The sequence below is a fragment of the Lissotriton helveticus genome, chromosome 7 (genome assembly GCF_964261635.1).
Source record: "Lissotriton helveticus chromosome 7, aLisHel1.1, whole genome shotgun sequence".
NCBI lineage: Eukaryota > Metazoa > Chordata > Amphibia > Caudata > Salamandridae > Lissotriton > Lissotriton helveticus.
Genome location: NC_136068.1, coordinates 370,957,852 through 370,978,749, shown reverse-complemented (window position 1 = coordinate 370,978,749; position 20,898 = coordinate 370,957,852). Strand labels below are relative to the sequence as shown.

At 47.3% G+C, this 20,898-nt stretch overlaps 1 protein-coding gene across 10 annotated transcripts in view; it reads left to right on the top strand.

Moving 5' to 3' along the window:
- The window catches only part of LOC144768485 (uncharacterized), a 255,027-nt gene extending 243,632 nt beyond the window's left edge, over positions 1-11,395 (top strand). For all 10 annotated transcript variants that reach the window (XM_078652185.1, XM_078652186.1, XM_078652189.1 and 7 more), the window contains one exon: positions 10,880-11,395. In XM_078652185.1, the coding sequence (XP_078508311.1) occupies positions 10,880-10,998 (119 nt within the window). In that variant the 3' untranslated portion in view covers positions 10,999-11,395. The remainder of the gene's footprint in view (positions 1-10,879) is intronic.
- Positions 11,396-20,898: the final 9,503 nt, after the last annotated feature.

The following is a 20,898-nucleotide window of genomic DNA, read 5'->3' as shown; positions in this document are numbered from 1 at the left end:
ATGGCTTTATTAATGGAAGGTCTGCTCCCTTCCAGAGACTTATGGGCGACGCAGAGAGCCTTGAAGTTAATTCTCTCCTGCACCGGGAGCCAGTGGAGGGAGCGTAACGTAGGCCTTGCAGACCAACGATTCGGGGTCCCTGTCAGAATTCTCACTGCACGATTTTGTATAACTTGCAGTTTAGCGACCACTGATTCTGGCGCCTCTAAATAGAGGGCATTGCCATAGTCTATCCTTGAGAGGATTAAAGCCTGGGACAGCAGTGTTTTTGCTTGGAATGGTAGCAAGGGGAGGAGTTTTCTGATCGTTCTAAGTAGGCCATAACTTGAGGCGGCCGTCTTCCTAGCCTGTACTTTGAAAGTGTGGTCCTGATCTAGCCAGACTCTCTAACTTTTTTTCTCAGTTTTTGGTGCTGGCACCGGGCCCATACACGGGGTCACATTGTACTTGCTTTAAAATTTAGGGGATTGCCGAGAATCATAGGCTCAGTTTTTTCGGCATTGAGCTTTAGGTGAGACAGGCTCATCCATTTGGCAACTTCCTCAAGACAGGCATGGAGATTATTGCAGGACTGGTTGAGCTGATTGAATGTTACGACCAACTGTGTGTCGTCGACATATGTTACTATATGGATATCGAAGGGGGATACAATATCCTCCAACTGGGCCATAAAGACATTACAAAGAGTCTGACTCCGGGAAGAACCCTGAGGCACTCCACACTGTAAAGGAATGGGATTTCACCTTCAAAAACCTGGAGGTACAAACCTCCATCCTCACCCATCCCTTTGATAGGGAACATCTATTTGGACCAGCAGTTGACACCTCGCTGTAAAAAAGGAAAAAAGATACAGAGGTCGCAAAGCCCATGGGGGCTTTGCAGTCACACATCAATAGAGGGTCCTTTTGCCACTCCTTTTATAGGCGTGGCTCTAAAAACATATCCACAAAGACTACCTCCTCCTCTTACAAGGGTAATACTCCATCCCCCTCACCAAGAGGTTATTTCAGAGGACTGGAATGGGAGGACTTTGAATTGATAATGTTGGCTGTCGACCATAAACCTGAGGTATTTGCGGTGAGCTGGGTGAATGGAAATAGGCGTCCTTTAGATCCAGAGTGGACAGAAAGTCGCCTTGCTGAAGGAGTGGGAGAACCTGTTGAAGTGCGACCATGTGAAAGTCGTCTGATTGCATGTAGAGATTTAGTTGTCTGAAGTCTAATACAGGTCTTAAAGAGCTATCCTTCTTGGGAATTAAGAAGTACAGGGAGAATACCCCCGGTCCCTTGGTATTGTAAAGGGACTGGTTCTATAGCTTGTTTTTCTAGGAGAGAGAGAACCTCCTGCTTTAAGAGTGAGAGATGTTCCAGTGACATTGCATGTGGTCTTGGAAAGATATTTGGGGGATTGGCTGTAAATTCCAGGCAGTAACCATATTGGATAATTTGCAATACCCATTTGTCTGAAATGATGGAGTTCCAGACAGGGAGAAATTGGGTTAGACGTCCCCAGACAGGAGTGGAATTATCAGGGGAAGGGATGGAAGTCACTGTTTGTTGTTGGATGGGGAAAAGCGTGTGTCCAAAGGCAATGCTCTATGGATGACTTGGTCAAGGATATTTGCTTACGCTTTTCCGCCTCTCCCACTCATTCCATGAGGGGTTCGGAAGCTCAGACAAGAGTCCCTGACACAAATCCTAGTTTCTCCCACATGGGCCCGTCAACCCTGGTTCACAACCCTGGAGCTATCAGCAGTTCCTCACCAAAAACTGCACCTTACTCTCAATATTCTCACTCAGAACCATGGAGAGATAAGGCATCCAGATCCCAGTCATCTCAACCTTGCGATCTGGCACCTGAAATCCTAGAGTTTGGTTATGTTTATCTTCCCCCAGACTGCATGAATATTATCAAAGAGGCTAGACGCCCTACCACAAGAGCATGCTGTGCAGCAAAGTGGAAGAAGTTTGTCCTTTAATGTGACAACAATAAAATCAATCCACTAGATGCTTCAATTCACATCATCATTTGCTACCTACTACATCTACAGCGTTCCAATTTAGCATACACATCTATACGCCTACATCTTGCTGCAATAGCTGCATATCTTCAAAACGGACAACATTTGTCTCTTTTTAGAGTGCCTGCTATTAAAGCATTTATAGAAGGACTTAAAAGAGTCATTCCACCCAGACTTCCACCTGCTCCAATGTGGAATCTCAACATTGTTCTTACAAGACTCATGGGTCTGCCTTTTGATCCATTGCACAAATGTGAACTACAATTTCTCGCACGGAAGCTCGCCTTCCTCCTAGCCATCACATCTCTGAGGAGAGTGGGTGAGCTTCAGGCACTAACCATAGAAGAGCCATTTTTACAAATACACCAAGACGAAGTGGTTAGTCCTTCGAACCACTTTGTCCACTTCGAAGGACTAACCCCAAATTTTTACCTAAGGTCACTTCTGCCTTTCATATCAACCAATCTGTTGAGTTGCCTGTCTTCCTCCCTTAAACAGAGTCAGTGGCAGAACGTGTTTTTTACACCTTAGATGTCAAAAGAGCATTACTTTACTATAAGAAAGGACAAAACCTTTCAGGAAAACCATGCCACTTTTTGTTGCTTTTGCTCCACCACATAAAGGCAGTCCAATATCAAAATCAAGTATTGCACGGTGGATAGTTGAGTGCATTCAGATATGCTACATCAAAGCTAAAACTACATTAAATTCCCCCTAGAGCGCATTCTGCATGCAAACTGATGGCCTCTATGGCATTCTTAGGAAATATACCCATAGATGACATCTGCAGAGCTGCAACATGGTCTACACCACACTAATGTGTAGATGTGTTAGGAAGACAACAAGCTAGTGTGGGCCAGCCAGTTTTACGTACACTATTTCAGACAGCTGCAACAGCTATAGGTTAGCCACCGCTTTGGTAGATAACTGCTAAATAGTCAATGCATACCATGTGCGCTACAGCTCACATGCCTCGAACGAAAAATGCTACTTACCACAGCATGCATCTGTTCTTGGCATGTAGAGCTGTAGAATCTCATGTGCCTGCCTGTCTCTCCGGTCACCTATACCTGTTGCAGAACTATCTTACTTAGATACAATATAAATGGACATCTCTCTTTACCACTCTTACTAACTCCATCATCACCCTCTGCGGCAAAACAATCTAAGGATGTAGTCGATGCCCATGCACACTATCACCGAAAGGAGGAGTCACCTACCTCATGACTGGAAAGACTTCATCGAACAAAAACAAAGTGTAAACATCCGGACCCAACACTAGATGACGATCTATGCATAGCATGAGATTCAACAGCTCTACATGCAAAGAACAGATGCATACTGTGGTAAGTAGCATTTTCAATTCGCAAAATATTTCTAGTGTCGATTGTTTGGCCCTCTCTTTTATTATCCATTCAAATTTGTTTTCTGAATGTGCTTTTCTCATTAAATGGGCTTCTAATTAAGGTGGAAGCCTACCCACTGAATACTGCTTCTGTGTGCAAGAATATGGTGTTTGACTTTAGGTGTAGCCTTGCCTACATATTTCATCCATAAGTTCATTTTAGAACATAAATAGCATTTTGGAAGATACAATTTTTATTTATTTTATAATCGTTTTTATAATGCAAACATGACCTTTGCGGTTATCAGAGCGCTTTACAGAACTACAGTAGTAAAAGCAGTAAAATCACATTCACTACAAGTTCACTAACAGTCGAATAACATGGTTATGTCATTAATAACACCATAATTTAATAGTTCATCAAATGCAAATACCAGGCAGAGTTGAGAAGCAGGGGGGTAACGTCAGTATTGCACAGAAGGGCGCATTGCAGCTGCGGCCCCTCGACTAGAGGAGAGGAGTGCCACCAACCACAAATAAAACAATAATAAAATGGTTTTCTTTTAATCCCCCTGGACTCGCCCCCAGGACTCTGACGAGTCTTGGAGGCGGGTCCAGGGGATGCCACTGTGATGAGGGAGTGGCAGTGCACTCGTGTCAAAGCGCATGAGGGTTTGTCCTGCTGTCTCAGGCCAACCAAACGCTCATGCGCAGTGAAGCTTTCTCCAGCCTCAGCTGCGTTGCTGGGGCTGGAGCAAGCATGCACTGGCTCCCTGTCTGCCTAGGAGCGCAAAGTTCCAGCGCTCCGGTTATTTCTGACGCTGCTTTCATGCAGTGTCAGGATTGCTGCAGTGCATTCTGGGAGACTATGCCAGGAATACAGAAGAACGCAATGCAGCAGACCGCAACGGCAATCAGGTAAGGTTTTTTGATATATATATTGTTAATTTATCCCTCAACAAGATAGAGAGATTAAGTTTGACTCTTTAAGATCTGTTTAGGGAGTAGGAGGATAGCTTTTGAAAGACAGAACCTGTAATGCCAATATCGGTGTTCCAAAAGGTCTAGGAGATTTGCGAGCTTCACAATATCGAATGCCGATGATAATTCAAGGAGGACTAAAAGATAGGCTTGGTTCTAGTCCAGCATTTTTAGTGCATCGTCTACAATGTGTGTCATAGCAGATTAGGTGCTGTGCCCAGAACAGAAGCCCAATTGGACTTTGTCTAATAGATGGAAAAGATCGATGTGGTTACCTTTTTCCAATGGTTTTGCCAGGGTAGGGATATTGGAAATAGGGCGGAAGTTATAGGGTTATTTTGGTCTGCTTTTGTTTTTAACAGAATGGGGGGAAATTGTATTGATTTTAGGCACTCAGGGATGGAGCCTTGAAGGAGGGAGGCATTGACAATCTTGGTCCAGATTGGGAGTAATGCAGGTATTATTTCCTTGAAGAATTTCAAGGGAAGAGGGTCATGGAAAAAGTTTGATGGTTTCAGCCTAATTAAGATTTTATGAATGGTGTCTTCATCAAATGTTCTAAAGGAGTTCTATGAGGTGTTATTTTTGGGGTAAAGACTGGGAGAGCATACTGGAACAAAACGCCTGAGAGGGAATGGGCAGGAGTGAGGGGGGACAGGTTGTTGTTCTAAGGCCAGCTGCAGGTCATTTCTCATGGTTTCTGCCTTCTGCAGAAAGGAGGCTAATTCCTCAGTTTTGAAGCGAGTTGGTTCTCACCAGTGACTGATTGAAAGTGCAGGTCAATCATGCTTTTATGAGATCAAATAGTGTTTTGGTTCCGTTACTGGCTTAATTGAGTTGGTTTCTGAAGAAGGCTGCTTTAGAAGTTTTGATGTTTTTGTAGTAACTGCTCCTTAATGATCTCAGGTGCTTGCGATGCTCAATGGACGGGTCAGATCTCCATTGATGTTCGGCTAATCTCAAGTTACGTTTTTTTTAGTCCTCATACTTTCTCCAATCTCCAAATAAGCACCTTGTGATGACCCTGACTGCTATGTAATTCTTGACAATTTGTTTTTACTATGTAGAATGCTTTCATGGATACTCTTTTATATACCGAACAAAGCTTGTTTTGACTTTGACTTGACCCCTCCAGGCCAAGCTCTCTGAAGTTTTGACTGTGTTGTCCCTAGCCCAGAAATGCCTTGCTTTGGGCTCTGTTAAAAGGTACTTGTCAGCTCTTCCTGACTATTTAGGGTTGCCAGATGAGCCTATGTCATTTAAATCTCATGTTATAATGCAATTTTGCAAAGGGTTGCAACATATGTTTGCTCCTTCTCCTGCTATTGCACCCAAATGGGGCTTAAAATTGGTCTTCACATGCCTCATGTGTTCCTCATGTACGCCTTTTGAGCCCCTATACAGTTGTCCTTTCAGACTCCATACCTTTAACCCCTTGAGTGCCGAGGACATAACTGTTACGTCCCCGGCTGCGGCGCCGGTAACCATTACGTCCTCAGCACACCACCTCCTAATCCCTCTGCTGTAAACAGCAGAGAGATTTCCATTTTTTGTTGTTGTGTCTTTTTTTAGCCCGGGAGGTGTGGAAGAGCTTCCCAAACTCCAGAGGTATTTTTTTTCTCAATATAATGATCTCATTACATTGAAACTTAAACGAGCCAATCGTCTAGTTTCAGTTTCACTGCTTCGGTGCTCTTGGGGCTACCTCAGCCCCGAGCACCGACACACATGGGTGAGGTACGTTGGAAAGGGAAGACTCTCCCCTTTCAAATAGTTCTTTTCCCTAGTCAGATCTCTGCTAAGACACCAGGAAGGGGGGACGGCCTCTTAGGCAAGGGCCTTTGCTCCCCCATATAAATGTGGGCATTTTCGGGCTTTCTGCCCCCTTGGGAGGCAGATAGGGTAGTATCCCCCAATCTGCTCCCTTGGGGGGTAGAAAGCACACTAGACACCAGGGATTCTTTTGTTTAGTATTTAGGGGTGAGGGCGGCCCTAAATGGGCACTATAATGCCCCCATCCCTCCCAAAATGTGCTGCAGTCTTTCTGCCCCCCTGGGGGGCAGATGGGGCAATAACCCCAAACGGGGGCAAAAAAACATTAGGCACCAGGGATAATTATTTTTTTCTTTTTATTTTTTAAAAGAGGAGTGGGGGATGCTCACAATAAGCATGCCAATGCCCCAACACAAAAAGGTCAGTCTTGATGGGGTTGTTACCCCTGATCTGCCCCCACAAGGGGGCAGAAAGTCTACTAGACAGCAGGGATTATTTTTTGTACTGAGGGTTGGGGAAAGCCCTAAATGGGAGCTATAATGCCCCCACCCCTCCCAAACGTGAAACATGATTTTGTTAGCTAAAATTGAGGTTTGCAGGGGGTTCTCGGTAAAGCAGTATTGGGGATCCATGCAAGCCACACGGATGTCTACTTTCAGAAATGCCTGATAGGTTTCCCTAGATGGACGCTGAGCCCGGGACCAAAAATGCAGGTGCCTCTCTTGCAAAAACTGGTTGTTTTGTCACAAATAGGGGCTACCTGTGCCTTTGGTCCAGGGCTTGGCACCCATCAAGGAAAACCTACCAAACCTAGACATTTCTGAAATCTAGACACCCAGGGTAGTTTAGGGATGTGTGGCTTGTGTGGATCTCCCACTGTTTTCTTACCAAGAATCACCTGCAAACCTCAAATTTAGCTGTGTGGGAAAGATGAGGAATCACCTGGCCCACACAAATTTCCTACCAGACAGTTTTCCCACAGGTCTCTCGATAAAATTGTTACCTCACATTTCTGTCTGGGATCACCTCGCCAGCAAAAATGTCCTACGACCTAGAGTTTCTCTCAGTCTCCCGATATAAATTATACCTCACTCGTAAAAATGTGACGAAAATAATTTTTTTTGTTTTTTTATGAATTTTGAGGTTTGCACGAGATTCTGGGTAGCTAAACCTGGTGAGAACCAACCAAGTCACCCCATCCTGTATTCCATTGGGTGTCTAGTTTTTAAAAATGTACAGGTCGGCTCGGTTTCCCTAGGTGCCGGCTGAGCTAGGGCCCAAAATCACCAGCTAGGCACATTGCAAAAAAAAGGGTCCGTTTTCACTGTAAAAATGTGATGTGTCCATCATGCGTTTTGGGCCGTCTCTTGTCACTGGCACTAGGCCTACCCACACAAGTGAGATATCATTTTTATCGGGAAACTTAGGGGAACACAGAATAGTAGAAAAAGTGTTATTACTGTTTGTCTTTCTATGCATTTCTGCCTTTCAAATGTAAGACAGTGTGTAAAAAAGAAGTCATTTTGAACAATATCCTGTAATTCACATCCTAATTTGGGTACCCACAAATTCAGAGATGCACAAATAATCACTGCTTCAAAACTCCATATTTTGTTACCATTTCAGATATACATAATTTACCTTTATACCTATTTTTCACTCTTTATATTTTACCAAATGAATTTCTTTATACCCGGTACACAATGAAAAACCATTGCAGGTTGCAACTCAGTTGTTGGCTCTGCGTACTTCAGGTTCTTGGTGAACCTACAAGCCTCATATATCTCCGCAACCAGAAGGGTCTTGCGGTCGTAACAGTATATAGCTTTAAAAAATCTACCATAGTTAGAAGAAGTTACAGGTGAAAATCTAGGCACAAATGGCTGTTTTTCTCAACTAAATTTCAGCATTCTTTTATTTCAACTGTTACTTAATATAGGAAAACCTTGAAGGATTTACACAAATTACTCCTTGCTAAATTCAGAATTTTCTTCACGTTTCAGAAATGTATAGCTAGCTGGGATCCATTATTGGTTTCCCACCCATTTGTTCCACTAACTGGAAGGAGGTTGAAAGCACAAAAAATAGTCAAAATAGGCTCTGTCCCAGTAAAATGCCAAAACTGTGTACAAAGTTATGGTTTTCCGACAGACATCTACCTGTTCCTGAAAGCTAGGAAGACAGTGATTTTAGCACTACAAACACTTGGTTGATACCATTTGCAGTTAATAAACCAGGTGCTTTCTTTCGCAGCACTTTTTCCTATATTCCCCCAAAACCCAAATATTTTGCTGTATTTTGCTTAATTTCTAGAACCCCTCCAGGGGGATCTGCAAACCCTGGGTAACTATGTTGCAAGTAAAGGTCGCCAATTCGACCTGGATACCTTATGTGGACAAAACATTATGGGGGCCTAAGCGCAAACTACCCCAAATAGCCAAAAATGGGCATGGCATGGGGGAGAAAAGGCCTGGCAGCGATGGGGATATTACAGTCTTTCTTGTCACAATAACATCAGTGAGGTGGGTTAGCAAGCTTCAGACTCTTTCTGTAATCAACCTCGCACTATGTTACACCCAGACAAGCTTCTCCTCTGGACAGGTTCTTCCTTCCTTCAGAAGGTGGTGACTCCATTTAATTTTGGTCAGGCCATCACCCTTCTGGCGTTCAGTACTCCACCTCACACCTATAATCTGGAGGAAAGGATACACCTCTTGGATTTGAAAAGAGCCCTCAGCTTCTATATCGATCGTGCTAATGAACACCAGGTATTTATCAGGTTCACTGGAGCGAAGAAAGGCAAAGCTTTGCAGAAAAAGACCATCTTGGGCTGGATTATGCACTGCATTAAGATCTTATTTTTTATTTTACAGAGTTTTATATAGCGCAAACTTGACCCAAAGGTATTGGATATCAGAGCACTTTACATAGCAACAGTTGCGTTACATGAGGACACATTCATATTATTTTGTTAGGCACGGGGAGATTAAGTGATTTGCCCAGAATAACAGGATGGTCAGCGTCGTTGCCGAGACTCGAACCCAGTTCCCCAGATTCGAGGTTGACCACCCTAGCCATTAGGCCAACTCCTCTCCTCTGTATTGGCCAAAAAGCAGCCTCCTAAAGGGGGTACTGCTAGAAAATGTTCCGAATCAAGTCTAAGGCCTGGGGTAACATTCAAAAGGTGAGGAATTTGCGCCAGAAAGAGCGTTAGCAAAGGTAAGTAACTTGTTCTTCATCTCATTGCTGGAGGGAATGTGTCGTAAGAGGAACTATGGCCAACACGGGGTGGGCATGCTCGAAGATACTGGGAAATAATATTGAGAATCATAAAGATATAACGGGTATTACTTTAAAAGCTGATTCACTGGTAGCTCAGTTTGGGAAACACATGCAATAATGCCTCTTATCCACTAGGTTCCACACTAGATGGGCTTATTACTCATTTTCTCCAAGCTTCCAGTTGCACAATTCTGAAAGCAGGCATATCAACTGTCGATAAACTTTTGGTGGGGTAAAATATGGTGCAAAGGAGCGGATTGCGGCTGTTGTGATAGATAAAGTGCATAGATTGGAAAGGGGCCCCTAAAACATTTGCGAAGAGACGTGACACTGTTGATAACATTCTTGTGTGTGTGGCAGCTGTGGTGAGGAGATTGAACTTGTGCGCTGTTTCTTGAGACCTACAATGTTTTAATTGTTTAGGTTATGTGCTCGAACAATATTACAATGTGATTAAGATTTGTAATTTTAGGGTTTGTTTGGGTGGGTGTCCTGGGTTCCTTAGGTGCGCCAGTGGTTTATGCTATCTCATAGGCTTATCAGTGATATATTAAAACAATTGTGTAGGTTTTTAAGTGCAGCTGTACCCCTGCCAGCCTGTTCAAAAAAGAATTTTGGTATTTAACGACCGATTGTGATCAGAATAGAAATTCCATTATTTTAGGGCTAGGTAGTTGGTATTCAACCAATACATATTGGCCAATTTCCATAAAAGTGATCTTTGTTTAGCTGCATGCTCTCCCGTTTAGTACACAATCCCCACATGTTCACTCGATAAGTAGCGTAATTTTAAGAGAATCTCAATGTAGTAGGTGCTTTTTATTCCTCTGCCTGTAATCCAGATTTGAGCACAAACAGGATTTTGCCCTGACTCGGGATTACATTGTTAAAAAAAATACTGCACTTAGTAGTTTTTCCCACACAGGGACTTGGTGATACCTATTGAAAAATATTCCCTGAAAAACCCTCCCCATGCAAAGTTTTGCACCTCGCATTAGGGAAAACAAAATAGTACAACCTTATTCACTATTCCACAATGCAGAACTTAGACTGCAAAGGAAATACCATGCATCGTAAATGCTTTGCAATGAGGGATCTATATTTACCCTGTGCGCCATTACTTCCCGGAATAAGGGGGCATCCGGATAAGCTCCCTAATATTTTTTTTCAATTTGAGTCGGCTAGCACTAGAAGTCATTAAAAAAAAATGTTTCTCTGCCTTAACAAGTTTCAAATGTCATCTATTCAATATTCACAGCATGTTAGTGGTACCTTCTGCTTGAATTTTTCACAACTTATCTTGTTTGGGTTTTGGAATTCAGGATTAGATTGCCATATCAAAATTGACAAAAAGTCAAATATGTTTTTAGCTAAATGTGAGGGTTACTGATAATTGCAAGTATACCAACTGACTGAAAGTAATAATATACACAAGTACTTGGAGGTATTCATTTTCATGTTTTCTTCTTTTCTTAAAGAACTCAACGCCAGAGTTCAAAGACTGGAAGACTACCACCAGCGCACCAATGAACTTCTTCAGCAAGTGGTCAACATTCTCCAGACACAAAGTAATGTCCTTCAGCGGTCTGTGAACTGAAGTCCAACTCAGACTCATCAAAATGTGATCATGATACTCTTCTCTTGGGAGGCATGGTAGCAGAAAGCAAATTGCCTACACAGTCCAGTGTTCATTAATTTTCAAAGTTTTGCCCCATCACCATCTCTTAGCCTCCTAGACTGTGTAACCTTCTATAAATATCCTCTTTTTGCTCTTAATTTAACCGTCCCCAAATTCAAATAAAAGATGTCATCGTTCCTAAATTGAATCTCCATATAACCTCCAGTCCCATTTCTCACAAGTTATGAATTAGTGCTAATAAGTTAGTTATTCATTTTAATACAAAAAAGAAAATTATTCTAAAAAACAATAGAATCTTTAGTTCTACATTTTTTCTACTGAATTGTTATTTTAATAAAATACTGGTTTAACTTCACTCTGAATGTAAAATGATGTTTCAGTTCTACAGGATGCATTTAAAGAAAAGACTGAGTCTTAAAAGAACAGAGTACTTTCTAATACTGCTCTCCCTTTAAGTTACAGCTACAGAGATATATGTCATGAAAGATCTGTGGTTCATTGAAGCAGATTAGACCATTTATTGATCCATTGCATTGTGCATTTCTGTCCGTAAGTGGTGTGCATCACCGAAAAGAAAAACACCCTATCCTGTGTACAAGATATATTTGAAGTCAGACATAGTAAGAGTTGTTGCAGCACTTTTTGTGGTTAATATAAGCACCTGCCCTGAAATGCAAGAGCACTGGACAAAGACAGCTTACCAACACACTACCATACTGTCACCACCTTTAAAACTGGCCCCAGCACTGCAAAATCACCCCAAGCACCACTCTATTGCTGCTCAGCACTGCACTGCCATGACTTCCACAGCAGCATATTATAAAGCTGCATTACCTCCTCATCCGTCTTCCTCGCCACAGTAATACTAATGAGCATTCTGCTCCCACAGAAACTCCAAGCAGAAGTTATCATACTACTCTCTCTATCCCTCCAATATGGCCCCCAGTGTCAACCACCAATCACATAAACCTGGATGAACTTCTCAATAGCACCCAATGTTGCCATAGCTATCCTGGATTGCTACAAGATTACCCGCAGGGACTGCACCAACAGACCGGGAGGAGGAATCGCCATTGTTCACAGAAATACCCACGCAATCTCGGCCAACACCAAAGACACCCTCAGCACCGCCGAACACCTGCACTTTCAGATCCACATCGATCCCAACACCACCCTCAGAGGAACACTCGTGTACAGACCCCCCGGACCCCGACCACAGTTCGACTCCATCACAGAAGCCGTCAGTGCGCACGCCCTGGCCTCCACAGACTACAGCCTCCTCAGAGACCTGAACTTCCACCGCGAAAACACCAACGACAGCAACTCCACCACACTACTGGACAACCTCGCCAACCTCAGCCTCCAATAGCTCATCAGAGCACCCACCCACTCCGCCGGCCACACGCTCGACCCCATTTTCTCCGCCAGCAGCCACGTCTCCATCAGCCACACAACCGAACTCCACTGGACCGACCTCCGCTGCATCCACTTATCCTTCAAGAAAACCACCGCACACAACCACCAGCGAAGAATCCCCCACCGCAGTTGGAACAAGGTCACCGAAGACCAGCTCACCACCACCCTCGCCCGAGACTCACCGAACGACCACACCAACACAGCCACCCGCAACCTCAAGCGATGGATCGAGGACTGCGCCAAAACTCTCACCCCGATCAAGACACCCACAAGCAGATGCACTGACAGAAGAGCCATCTGGTTCACCGCCGACCTCCAGACATCCAAGTAGACCTGCCAGAGACTAGAGAAGAAATGGAGCTACGATCAAACACTGGACAACCATGCAGCCCTCAAGAATGCCAGCCGCAGACACCACCAACTCCTTCGAATGGCCAAAAGGACCTCCTTCAAGGAATGCATCGACATCAGCGCATACAATAGCAAAGAGCTCTTCAAAATGGTGAAGGAACTCGCCATCCCCATCTCCACCTCCAATGAAATCCCGCTGTCACAAGACCTCTGCGACTCTCTAATCTACCTTCTTCCACTGCAAGATTGCAGACATCCACGACCGCTTCAGCACCCAGACCTCTCCAACAGCCATAGACACCCCAGACTCACTGCCCCCAAGTCACACTAGTCGCCTGATCTCCTGGAATCACATCAACGTCGAAGACACCATCAAGACCATGAACACGATCCACTCCGGCTCACCATCAGACCCCTGCCCCACCACATCTTCAACAAAGCGAGCTCCATCATCGCACCCCATCTCCGTAAGATCTTCAACAGCTCATTCGAGACCGCCACCTTCCCAGAAATCTGGAAAAACACAGAGATCAACGCCCTACTCAAGAAACTCAAGGCAGACCCAAAGGACCTCAAGATATTCCGGCCCATCTCCCTGCTCCTGTTCCCGGGGGAATTTGAATTTAAAAAAATTGAATTTAAAAACATTTGTACAGCGCTCGCATACCCAACGGTTTCATGGCGCTAGTGATGATCAGTGGATGACAGTGGCAGGGGGATTAAGGATAGGCTTGCGTGAACAGAAAAGTTTTAAGATTTTTACGGAACAAAAGGTAGGAGGATGAGGTGCGCAAAGCAATCGGGAGGGAGTTCCAAAAAGTAGGGGCTAAAACAGCAAGTCTCGCTCCGCCCGCCCTCTGTTTTTTAAAACGAGGGATGGTAAGGAGGGCTGAGTGGGCCGAGCGGAGTTCTCTGCCTGGGCAATAAGGTGTAATAAGAGAACAAATGAACTCTGGGGCAGTGCCCGCTTTGGCTTGATATGTGAGACAGCCGAGTTTAAATAGGGCTCGCTCTCTCACAGGAAGCCAATGCAGAGTTCTGAGTAGTGGGGTGACCTGATGATATCTAGGGAGGCCATGGATCAGGCGGGCCGCCTGGTTCTGCACCAGTTGTAATCGGTGAATCATGTATGCAGGGGCTCCGTTATAGACTATGTTACCATAGTCTATACGGGACAGTACCATGGCCAGCATGATAATTTTTAAGGCTGGGGGAGAGAAAAAACGGGAGACTTTCCTGATGACTCTGAGGAAAAAAAAGGATGAAGAAACAACGGAGTTAACTTGAGGGAGAACAGTAAGCTGGGGATTAAGATAGATTCCCAGGGTTTTCACTTTGGGGACCGGGAGTGGAGGAGCACCAAGAGTGGATGGCCAGAAGGAAGAAGACCAGGGGCTGCAGCCACCTCCGGTCAGGACCAGCTCGGTCTTGTCCGGATTAAGTTTGAGGTGGCTGCAGTTCATCCAGTCTTGAATGAGGGTCATAATGGTTTGGACATTCAAAGCAGATGAAGGTGAGTGGGACAAGTTGAAGATTAACTGGAGGTCATCCGCGTAATTAAACACGGTGACCTCCAGTTGCTGTAACATAAAAATAAGGGGGAAGATGTAGAGGTTAAACAAAAGGGGGGAAAGTGAGGAGCCCTGGGGGACCCCGCACTCTACCTTACGAGATGCCGCCGCAAAACCAGCCAAATGGACACCCTGTGTTCTCCCAGCAAGAAAGGACTCCAGCCAAGTGAAGGCTAGGCCCTCTACACCCGCCGCCTTGACACGGTTCAGGAGGATGGTGTGGTCCACCGTGTCAAAAGCGGCGGATAGGTCCAGGAGAATCAGGGCTTGCGGAAGATTGATGTCAATGCCTTCACGCAACTTGTCCATGACTGAGATGACCACTTTTTCGGTAGAGTGCAGGGGACGGAAACCAGCTTGACAGGGGGAGAGGCAATGATTTGCCTCAATATGAGTGCTGAGCGTGGAAGTGATGTGGGATTCGAGAACCTTGGCAAGGTAGGGAAGGAGTGAGATGGGGCGATAATTAGAAGCAGAGGAGGGATCGGCATCCGATTTTTTAAAAATAGGGATGACAGTCGCCGATTTGTGTGAAATAGGGACATGACCTTGAGTGAGTGAGGCGTTAAGGAGGGTCAAGGGGGGAATAGGACAGGTGGAGTAAATTTCCCTGAGTATGCGAGCGGGAGCAAAATCCTGGGGTGAACCTGATTTGACCCGTTGAAGCAGGGGGCGAAGGGAATCGAGAGTTAGGAGTGGGAAGTTAGTCAGTTTAACAGTGGAGGGAGGAGGGGAAGGATCCAAAAAGGTTGAAGAGGGAGGGGGGGATGTTATGTTTGATTTTTTCAACTTTATCTATGAAAAACTCGTTAAGCGAGTCACAGAGGGATTGGGACGGGGAAATGGTAAGTGTGGCTCTGGTAGATGAGGCAAGCTCATGTACGGTGGAAAAAAATTCTTTAGGTTGTGACTCCGCCACCAGTATCCTGTGGGTGTAATAATCAGCCTTGGCTTCCAGGATGCTCTTTTTATAGGTAAGCAGAGTGGCCAGGTAGGTTGTTTTTAGGGCAGGGTCGTAAGATCTACGCCAGACTCTTTCCGCCCTTCTTGCAGCAAGTTTTTTCTCTTTAAGGTCGGCGGTAAACCATCGGTTGGCTGCATGGGCCCGCTTTACTGAGAGGCGCTTAAGGGGGGCGAATTCATCGCCTGCCCTTGTAAGCCAGTTGTTGATTGCGGCCAGTTGGGGGGCCGCTGCCAAATCAGTAAGATCCGGGCAGGTCGTGGCCAGGGCCGAGCAGAAGGAGTGCATGTTTACCTTACCCCATTTCCGAACCCAGGTGTTTTTGGGGAGAGGGAGTTTGACCGGACGTGCTAAGGCAAGGGAAAACGTGATGGTGGAGTGGTCTGACCATGGGCACGGGGAGGTAATGGGAGAAGTGGATGGAACATTGAGCGTCCAAATTTGATCCAATGAATGGCCATGTAGGTGGGTAGGACCATGGATGAGCGGTGTAAAATTCAAATTTTCCATAAGGCTGGTGAAATTCTTGGATTGGGGGCTTTCAGCCGGGTCATTGGGCCAGAAATTGAGGTCCCCTAGAACTAACACAGAGGAATAATTAACTGCTAAAGTGGCCAAAAGGGTCTGTATGTCGGGGAGAAACGAAGGAGTCGGCTGAGGAGGACGATAAATAAGGACAAAAGTAAAAGGGGCTTGAGGGGAAGTAGAGCGGGCTACAAGGAGGTCAACATCAGCGATGAGTGGGGAAGGAAGGATCTGGAAATTAAAATCAGTACGAGCTATTAAAGCCACTCCGCCGCCCCGCTTGCCATCAGGACGATCCGCACGAATGGCGGAATATGTAGGTGGTAAGGCGGCAAGCACTTTGGGCAGGGAGTCGGACTTAAACCAGGTCTCAGTTAAAAACATGAGATCTGGTACATTGGTGTCAAGATAGTCAAATAGCTCGTGTTGATGTTTTACGGCAAACCTAGTATTAAGAAGCGTGACTGAGGTAGAAAACAGTTGGGCAGGAGGGACTGGGAGTACAGGGGGAACAGGGGAGGAAGTGGAGACAGATAAAGCGAGAAGAGATACAAGGTCTGGAGGAAGGGGTGGAGGAGGACTGTAAAGACCCAAAAGTTTTAGGCCAGTGATGGTAAGGGAGTTAATGCGACCAGGGGACCACAAGAGGCATAGCTGAGACTGGGAGTAAGAGATGTGCCCAACAGCGTCTCGTACCCCGGGCACCGGCCGGCCGCGGACGGGCGCAGACGGGCTTAACTCAGGCGCAACTCCGGCGCGCCTCCGTCGCGCCCGCTGCGCTGCCTCATATTGCCTGTTTAAATAGGGGCGGAGCGGCGGGGGAGTGGCAGGGCCGAGATGGGAGGCTAAGCCCAAGCCAAGATGGCGCCCGCTGCCGCTGGGAGCCCGTGAATAACACGATCAGCCCCAGCCGGCAGTTCACCCCTAAAAGCCCAAAGGAATCAGGACCTGCACAATTTTAAAATGAGGTTAGTGACAGTTAAAATCAAGCATCAAACATCGCCAGAGTAACGCCTCCGCTCGCAATCAGCGGGGCGAATTGTGGAAGAGAGCAGCACTCGCTAAGCATAAACCAGTCAGCCCACTGCCACCGGGCCACTGGTCAACACGAAGGGCGAGAGAAGCACGCTGCTAAATAGGGGCGGAGCGGCGGGGGAGTGGCAGGGCCGAGAAGATCGTCAACAGACAACTGAAATTCCTCGAAGAGAACAACACCCAATCCGGATTCCGCAGCAACCACAGCACCGAAACCGCCCTCATCGCCATCACTGACGACATCAGGGCCCTGCTGGACAATGGCGAAACCGCGGCCGTCATCCTCCTGGACCTCCCGGCCGCCTTCGACACCATCTGCCACCACACCCTGCGCACACGACTCTGCAACGCAGGAATCTACGACAAAGCCCTGGACTGAATCACCTCCTTTCTCACCAACAGAATCCAGAGAATCCGCCTCCCTCCATTCCGATCCAAAGCCACCAAGATCACCTGCAGCGTACCCCATGGATCATCCCTCAGCCCGACCCTCTTCAACGTCTACGTGACACCGCTCGTCAACATCGTCCGATCACACGACCTCAACTTAGTCTCATACGTCATTGACACCCAGCTGATCCTCTCCCTCACCAAAGAGCCCGCCACCGCCAAAACCAACTTCCATGCAGGGATGAAAGCTGTTGCTGAATGGATGAAGAGCAGTCGCCTGAAACTGAACTCGGACAAGACGGAGGTCCTCATCCTCGGCTCCACCCCTTCCGCCTGGGACGACTCTTGGTGGCCAGCCTTGCTCCAAACTGCGCCGACACCCACCAACCACGCACGCAAACTGCGGTTCATCCTGGACTCAACGCTATCAATGACCCAACAAGTCAACGCCGTCTCCTCCTCCTGCTTCAGCACCCTCTGTATGCTTCGCAAGATGGATCCCCACCAAAACCACAAGGCCCTCGTCACCAGCAGGCTGGACTAAACAAAGACCTCTACCGGGAACCACAGCCAAACTCCAGAAGAGACTCCAACGCATACAAAACGCCTCTGCACGCCTCTTCCTCGACATCCACAGCCACATCTCGCCGACCTGAAAGACCTCCACTGGCTTCCCGTTAACAAGAGGATCACCTTCAATCTCCTCACCCACGCTCATAAAGAATTCCACAATGCAGAACCAGCATACCTCAACAAGCGACTCGCCTTCTACACCCCCAACCACCAGCTCTGCTCCGCTGATCTTGCCCTTGCCACTGTTCCACGCATCCACCGAACAACCATCGGCGGCAGATCCTTCTCCCACCTCACAGCCAAGACATAGAACACCCTCCCCATCCACCTAGGACAGACCCAGGACCTGCTGACCTTCAGGAGACTCCTCAAGATCTGGCTGTTTGATCAATAGCTGTTCCCCACACCAGCTCCTTGAGACCCTCACGGGTGAGTAGCGTGCTCTACAAATGTTCTGATTGATTATTGATTGATAAAAGGATACAAGATCCACACCACAACCTGTCTTTTTGTTTCTGCACTACTCCTAGTGCTGTTCCTGTGTTCAGGTAAATGGGGGCGGAGGTCCTGCAGTAGCAGACTCTCATGCCCCAGGTTTTTTTTGGTTTGCCTAGCTTATCTTCTTTCCCCCTGTTGCACTTCCTCCTCGGTCCTGCTATAGCGGACTCCATGAGTGTGCTGTGCTTCTGACCTCACCTGCTGGAGGTCTCCTACCGAGTCCCCTAGCGGACTCGGCAGGTGTTTGCGGTGGTTGGTTTCTCAGCACCGTTTTGGCACCTTTTTGTTTGGCCCCCTAGGGGTTGGGAGGGACGCCCGGGCTCTCCTGTAGGCTGCCTCCGGCCCATTGTCTTACCAGTTTCCCGCTGGAACACCGCTTAGGTCCCAGTGCCCTTGGGTTGCGCTTCGGCCTATTGGGGGTGTGGATTGGTTCCGGCTCCTTGTGGGTCATCGCATTGTTATGGAACAATTCATGTGGAGTGGTGTGGTTCACTGGTTAGAGGCGGCAGACCTGGAAGCAGAGGACGGCCCGGGACCAGGGTTCAAATCCCGACGCGGCAGGGTCGTGGACCAGGGTCAGTGGACTCGATAATTCTCGCTTCGGTGCCTACTCTAACCAGGGATCACACTCGGCAACTCTGGGCATTAGCTTGCCTCATCTCCACAACGGCCCCCCACATACACCGGGGATGCCTGGTTTCACCTTGGAGATACCCAGCAGGGGTCATCTCACAGGGAAAGCCAGGACGGGTTCCCCAGTGGTCTACAGCGCTGGGACGCCCCATTGCTGGGGTAGCCATGCGCTTTACAAGACAACATAACATAACATAACATTTGGGCCATTTGCATTCCTGGGGAGTTGCGTACACGCTGGGGGCCTGCCCGAGGCCGTCTAGGAGTGTTTTCAGGGTTGCCATGGCGTTGGGTCGCTTTTTAAACCATGCTGGCTTGCAGTTGTGGTTTTTCATGCATTTTTGTCATGGAGCGTGGGGTGCTGTCTTGATTCTTCCCACACTGGGGGGTGTTCAGACTCCGCTGCCAAGGTCCCGTCGCTGGCTGTGTTCCAGCAGATGTTACATTCTGCGGTGGCTGACGCTTTTCGTGACTGGAATGTTCCTCCGTCTGGAGAGGCTAATTGTGTTCCTCGTCCCTTCCAGGTCTCTGGTGTGGGAGGTTTTAGATCTTAGGAGTCGTCGTTTGTGCGGGAGTCGAATTTTCAGGCTGTCCTTCAGCACATTCGCTCTACCCTGTTATTTTCAGGGTCTGCTGGTAATATGGATTCTTTGACCTATGGCAATACCACCCTGAATGTTTACGATCTCGTCTGCTCTCAGAAGTTGAGCTGGGTCTGGTCTGGTTAAAACCTGGATGGGAGTCCACCTGGGAATACCATGTGATGTAGGCTTATAGGTAGTGTGACACACTTTGCCGCTGCCTCTTTTTCTTTACAGTGCTGCTGCTTATTCTTCCCCTGCTATCTAGTCATCGTTGATGACCTTCCAGCCGTTGGCTGTGTTGTTGTAAAGGGTCGCAGACATTTCTTCCACACTCGTCCTGATGGGGCAGCGGCTCATTTCGACTTTTCTTGTGCTTCCTCGGGGGCAACGGCATCTGCTACTGGGACTTTTGTTGCGGCTCGTCACCAGTTGTGGTTACCTTCTTGGTAGGCCGCTGTTGCGCTGAAGGGTTTGCTCATGAATATCCTTTTTTTCTGGTATTGAGCTTTTTGGTGCTCCCTTGGAGAATTTGGTCATGTCGGCAGAGGTTCATTAGCTGTTGGCTCCTAAGATGGCGGCGTGTTGCCGATGTTTTGGGGCTCGTCAGGCCTTTTTGGGTCCTATTCGTCTGGTGCGGGCTCCTCAGTTCTTTCGTGGACGGGACGTGGCCGGGGTGCTCCTTCCTCTGGCACACCCCGGTTCCCTGCCATCTCTTCCTCCTCTTCTGCACACTCCATATCATGACTGCGTGGCTCCAGGTGTGGGTCCTGAGGGGGTCTCCTGTCTCTCTTTGTGGTCGACTGGTTGCGGACGGTCACCCCTTACCCCTGGGAAACTCTGCTGAATGAGGCTCTGTCAGTTGACGGCTGTTGCTTGTGGTATAGGGCGCTGTCATTCCGTTGCCCGGGGATCTGTGGGGCCTGGAAGTGTCCTCTATTCTCTTCTAGGTGAAGAGGCATACAGGGGTCTTCTGGCTGATCTTGGTACTGATGTGGTTGGATTGGTTCATTCCCCTGTCTCATTCAGGGTGGTGTCTTTACAGGTTATGTTATGTTATTTTAATTTATAAAGCACATATATACCCAGAGGTGTCTTGGTGCTAGGGACGGCGGGGTCTGCACTGACAACTAGTTCTGGAACAGCCAGGTTTTCAAGCCCTTTCTAAAGGAAGTGAGGGTGGTTGCACTTCTAAGCTCGAAAGGAAGGGAGTTCCAGAGCTTGGAGGTGTAAAAATGGAAGCTGTGACCACCCCACTGTAAGGTGCGGATTTTCGGCACCTGCAGAAGTTTGGTGCCGGAGGAGCGAAGGTGTCTGGCTGGTT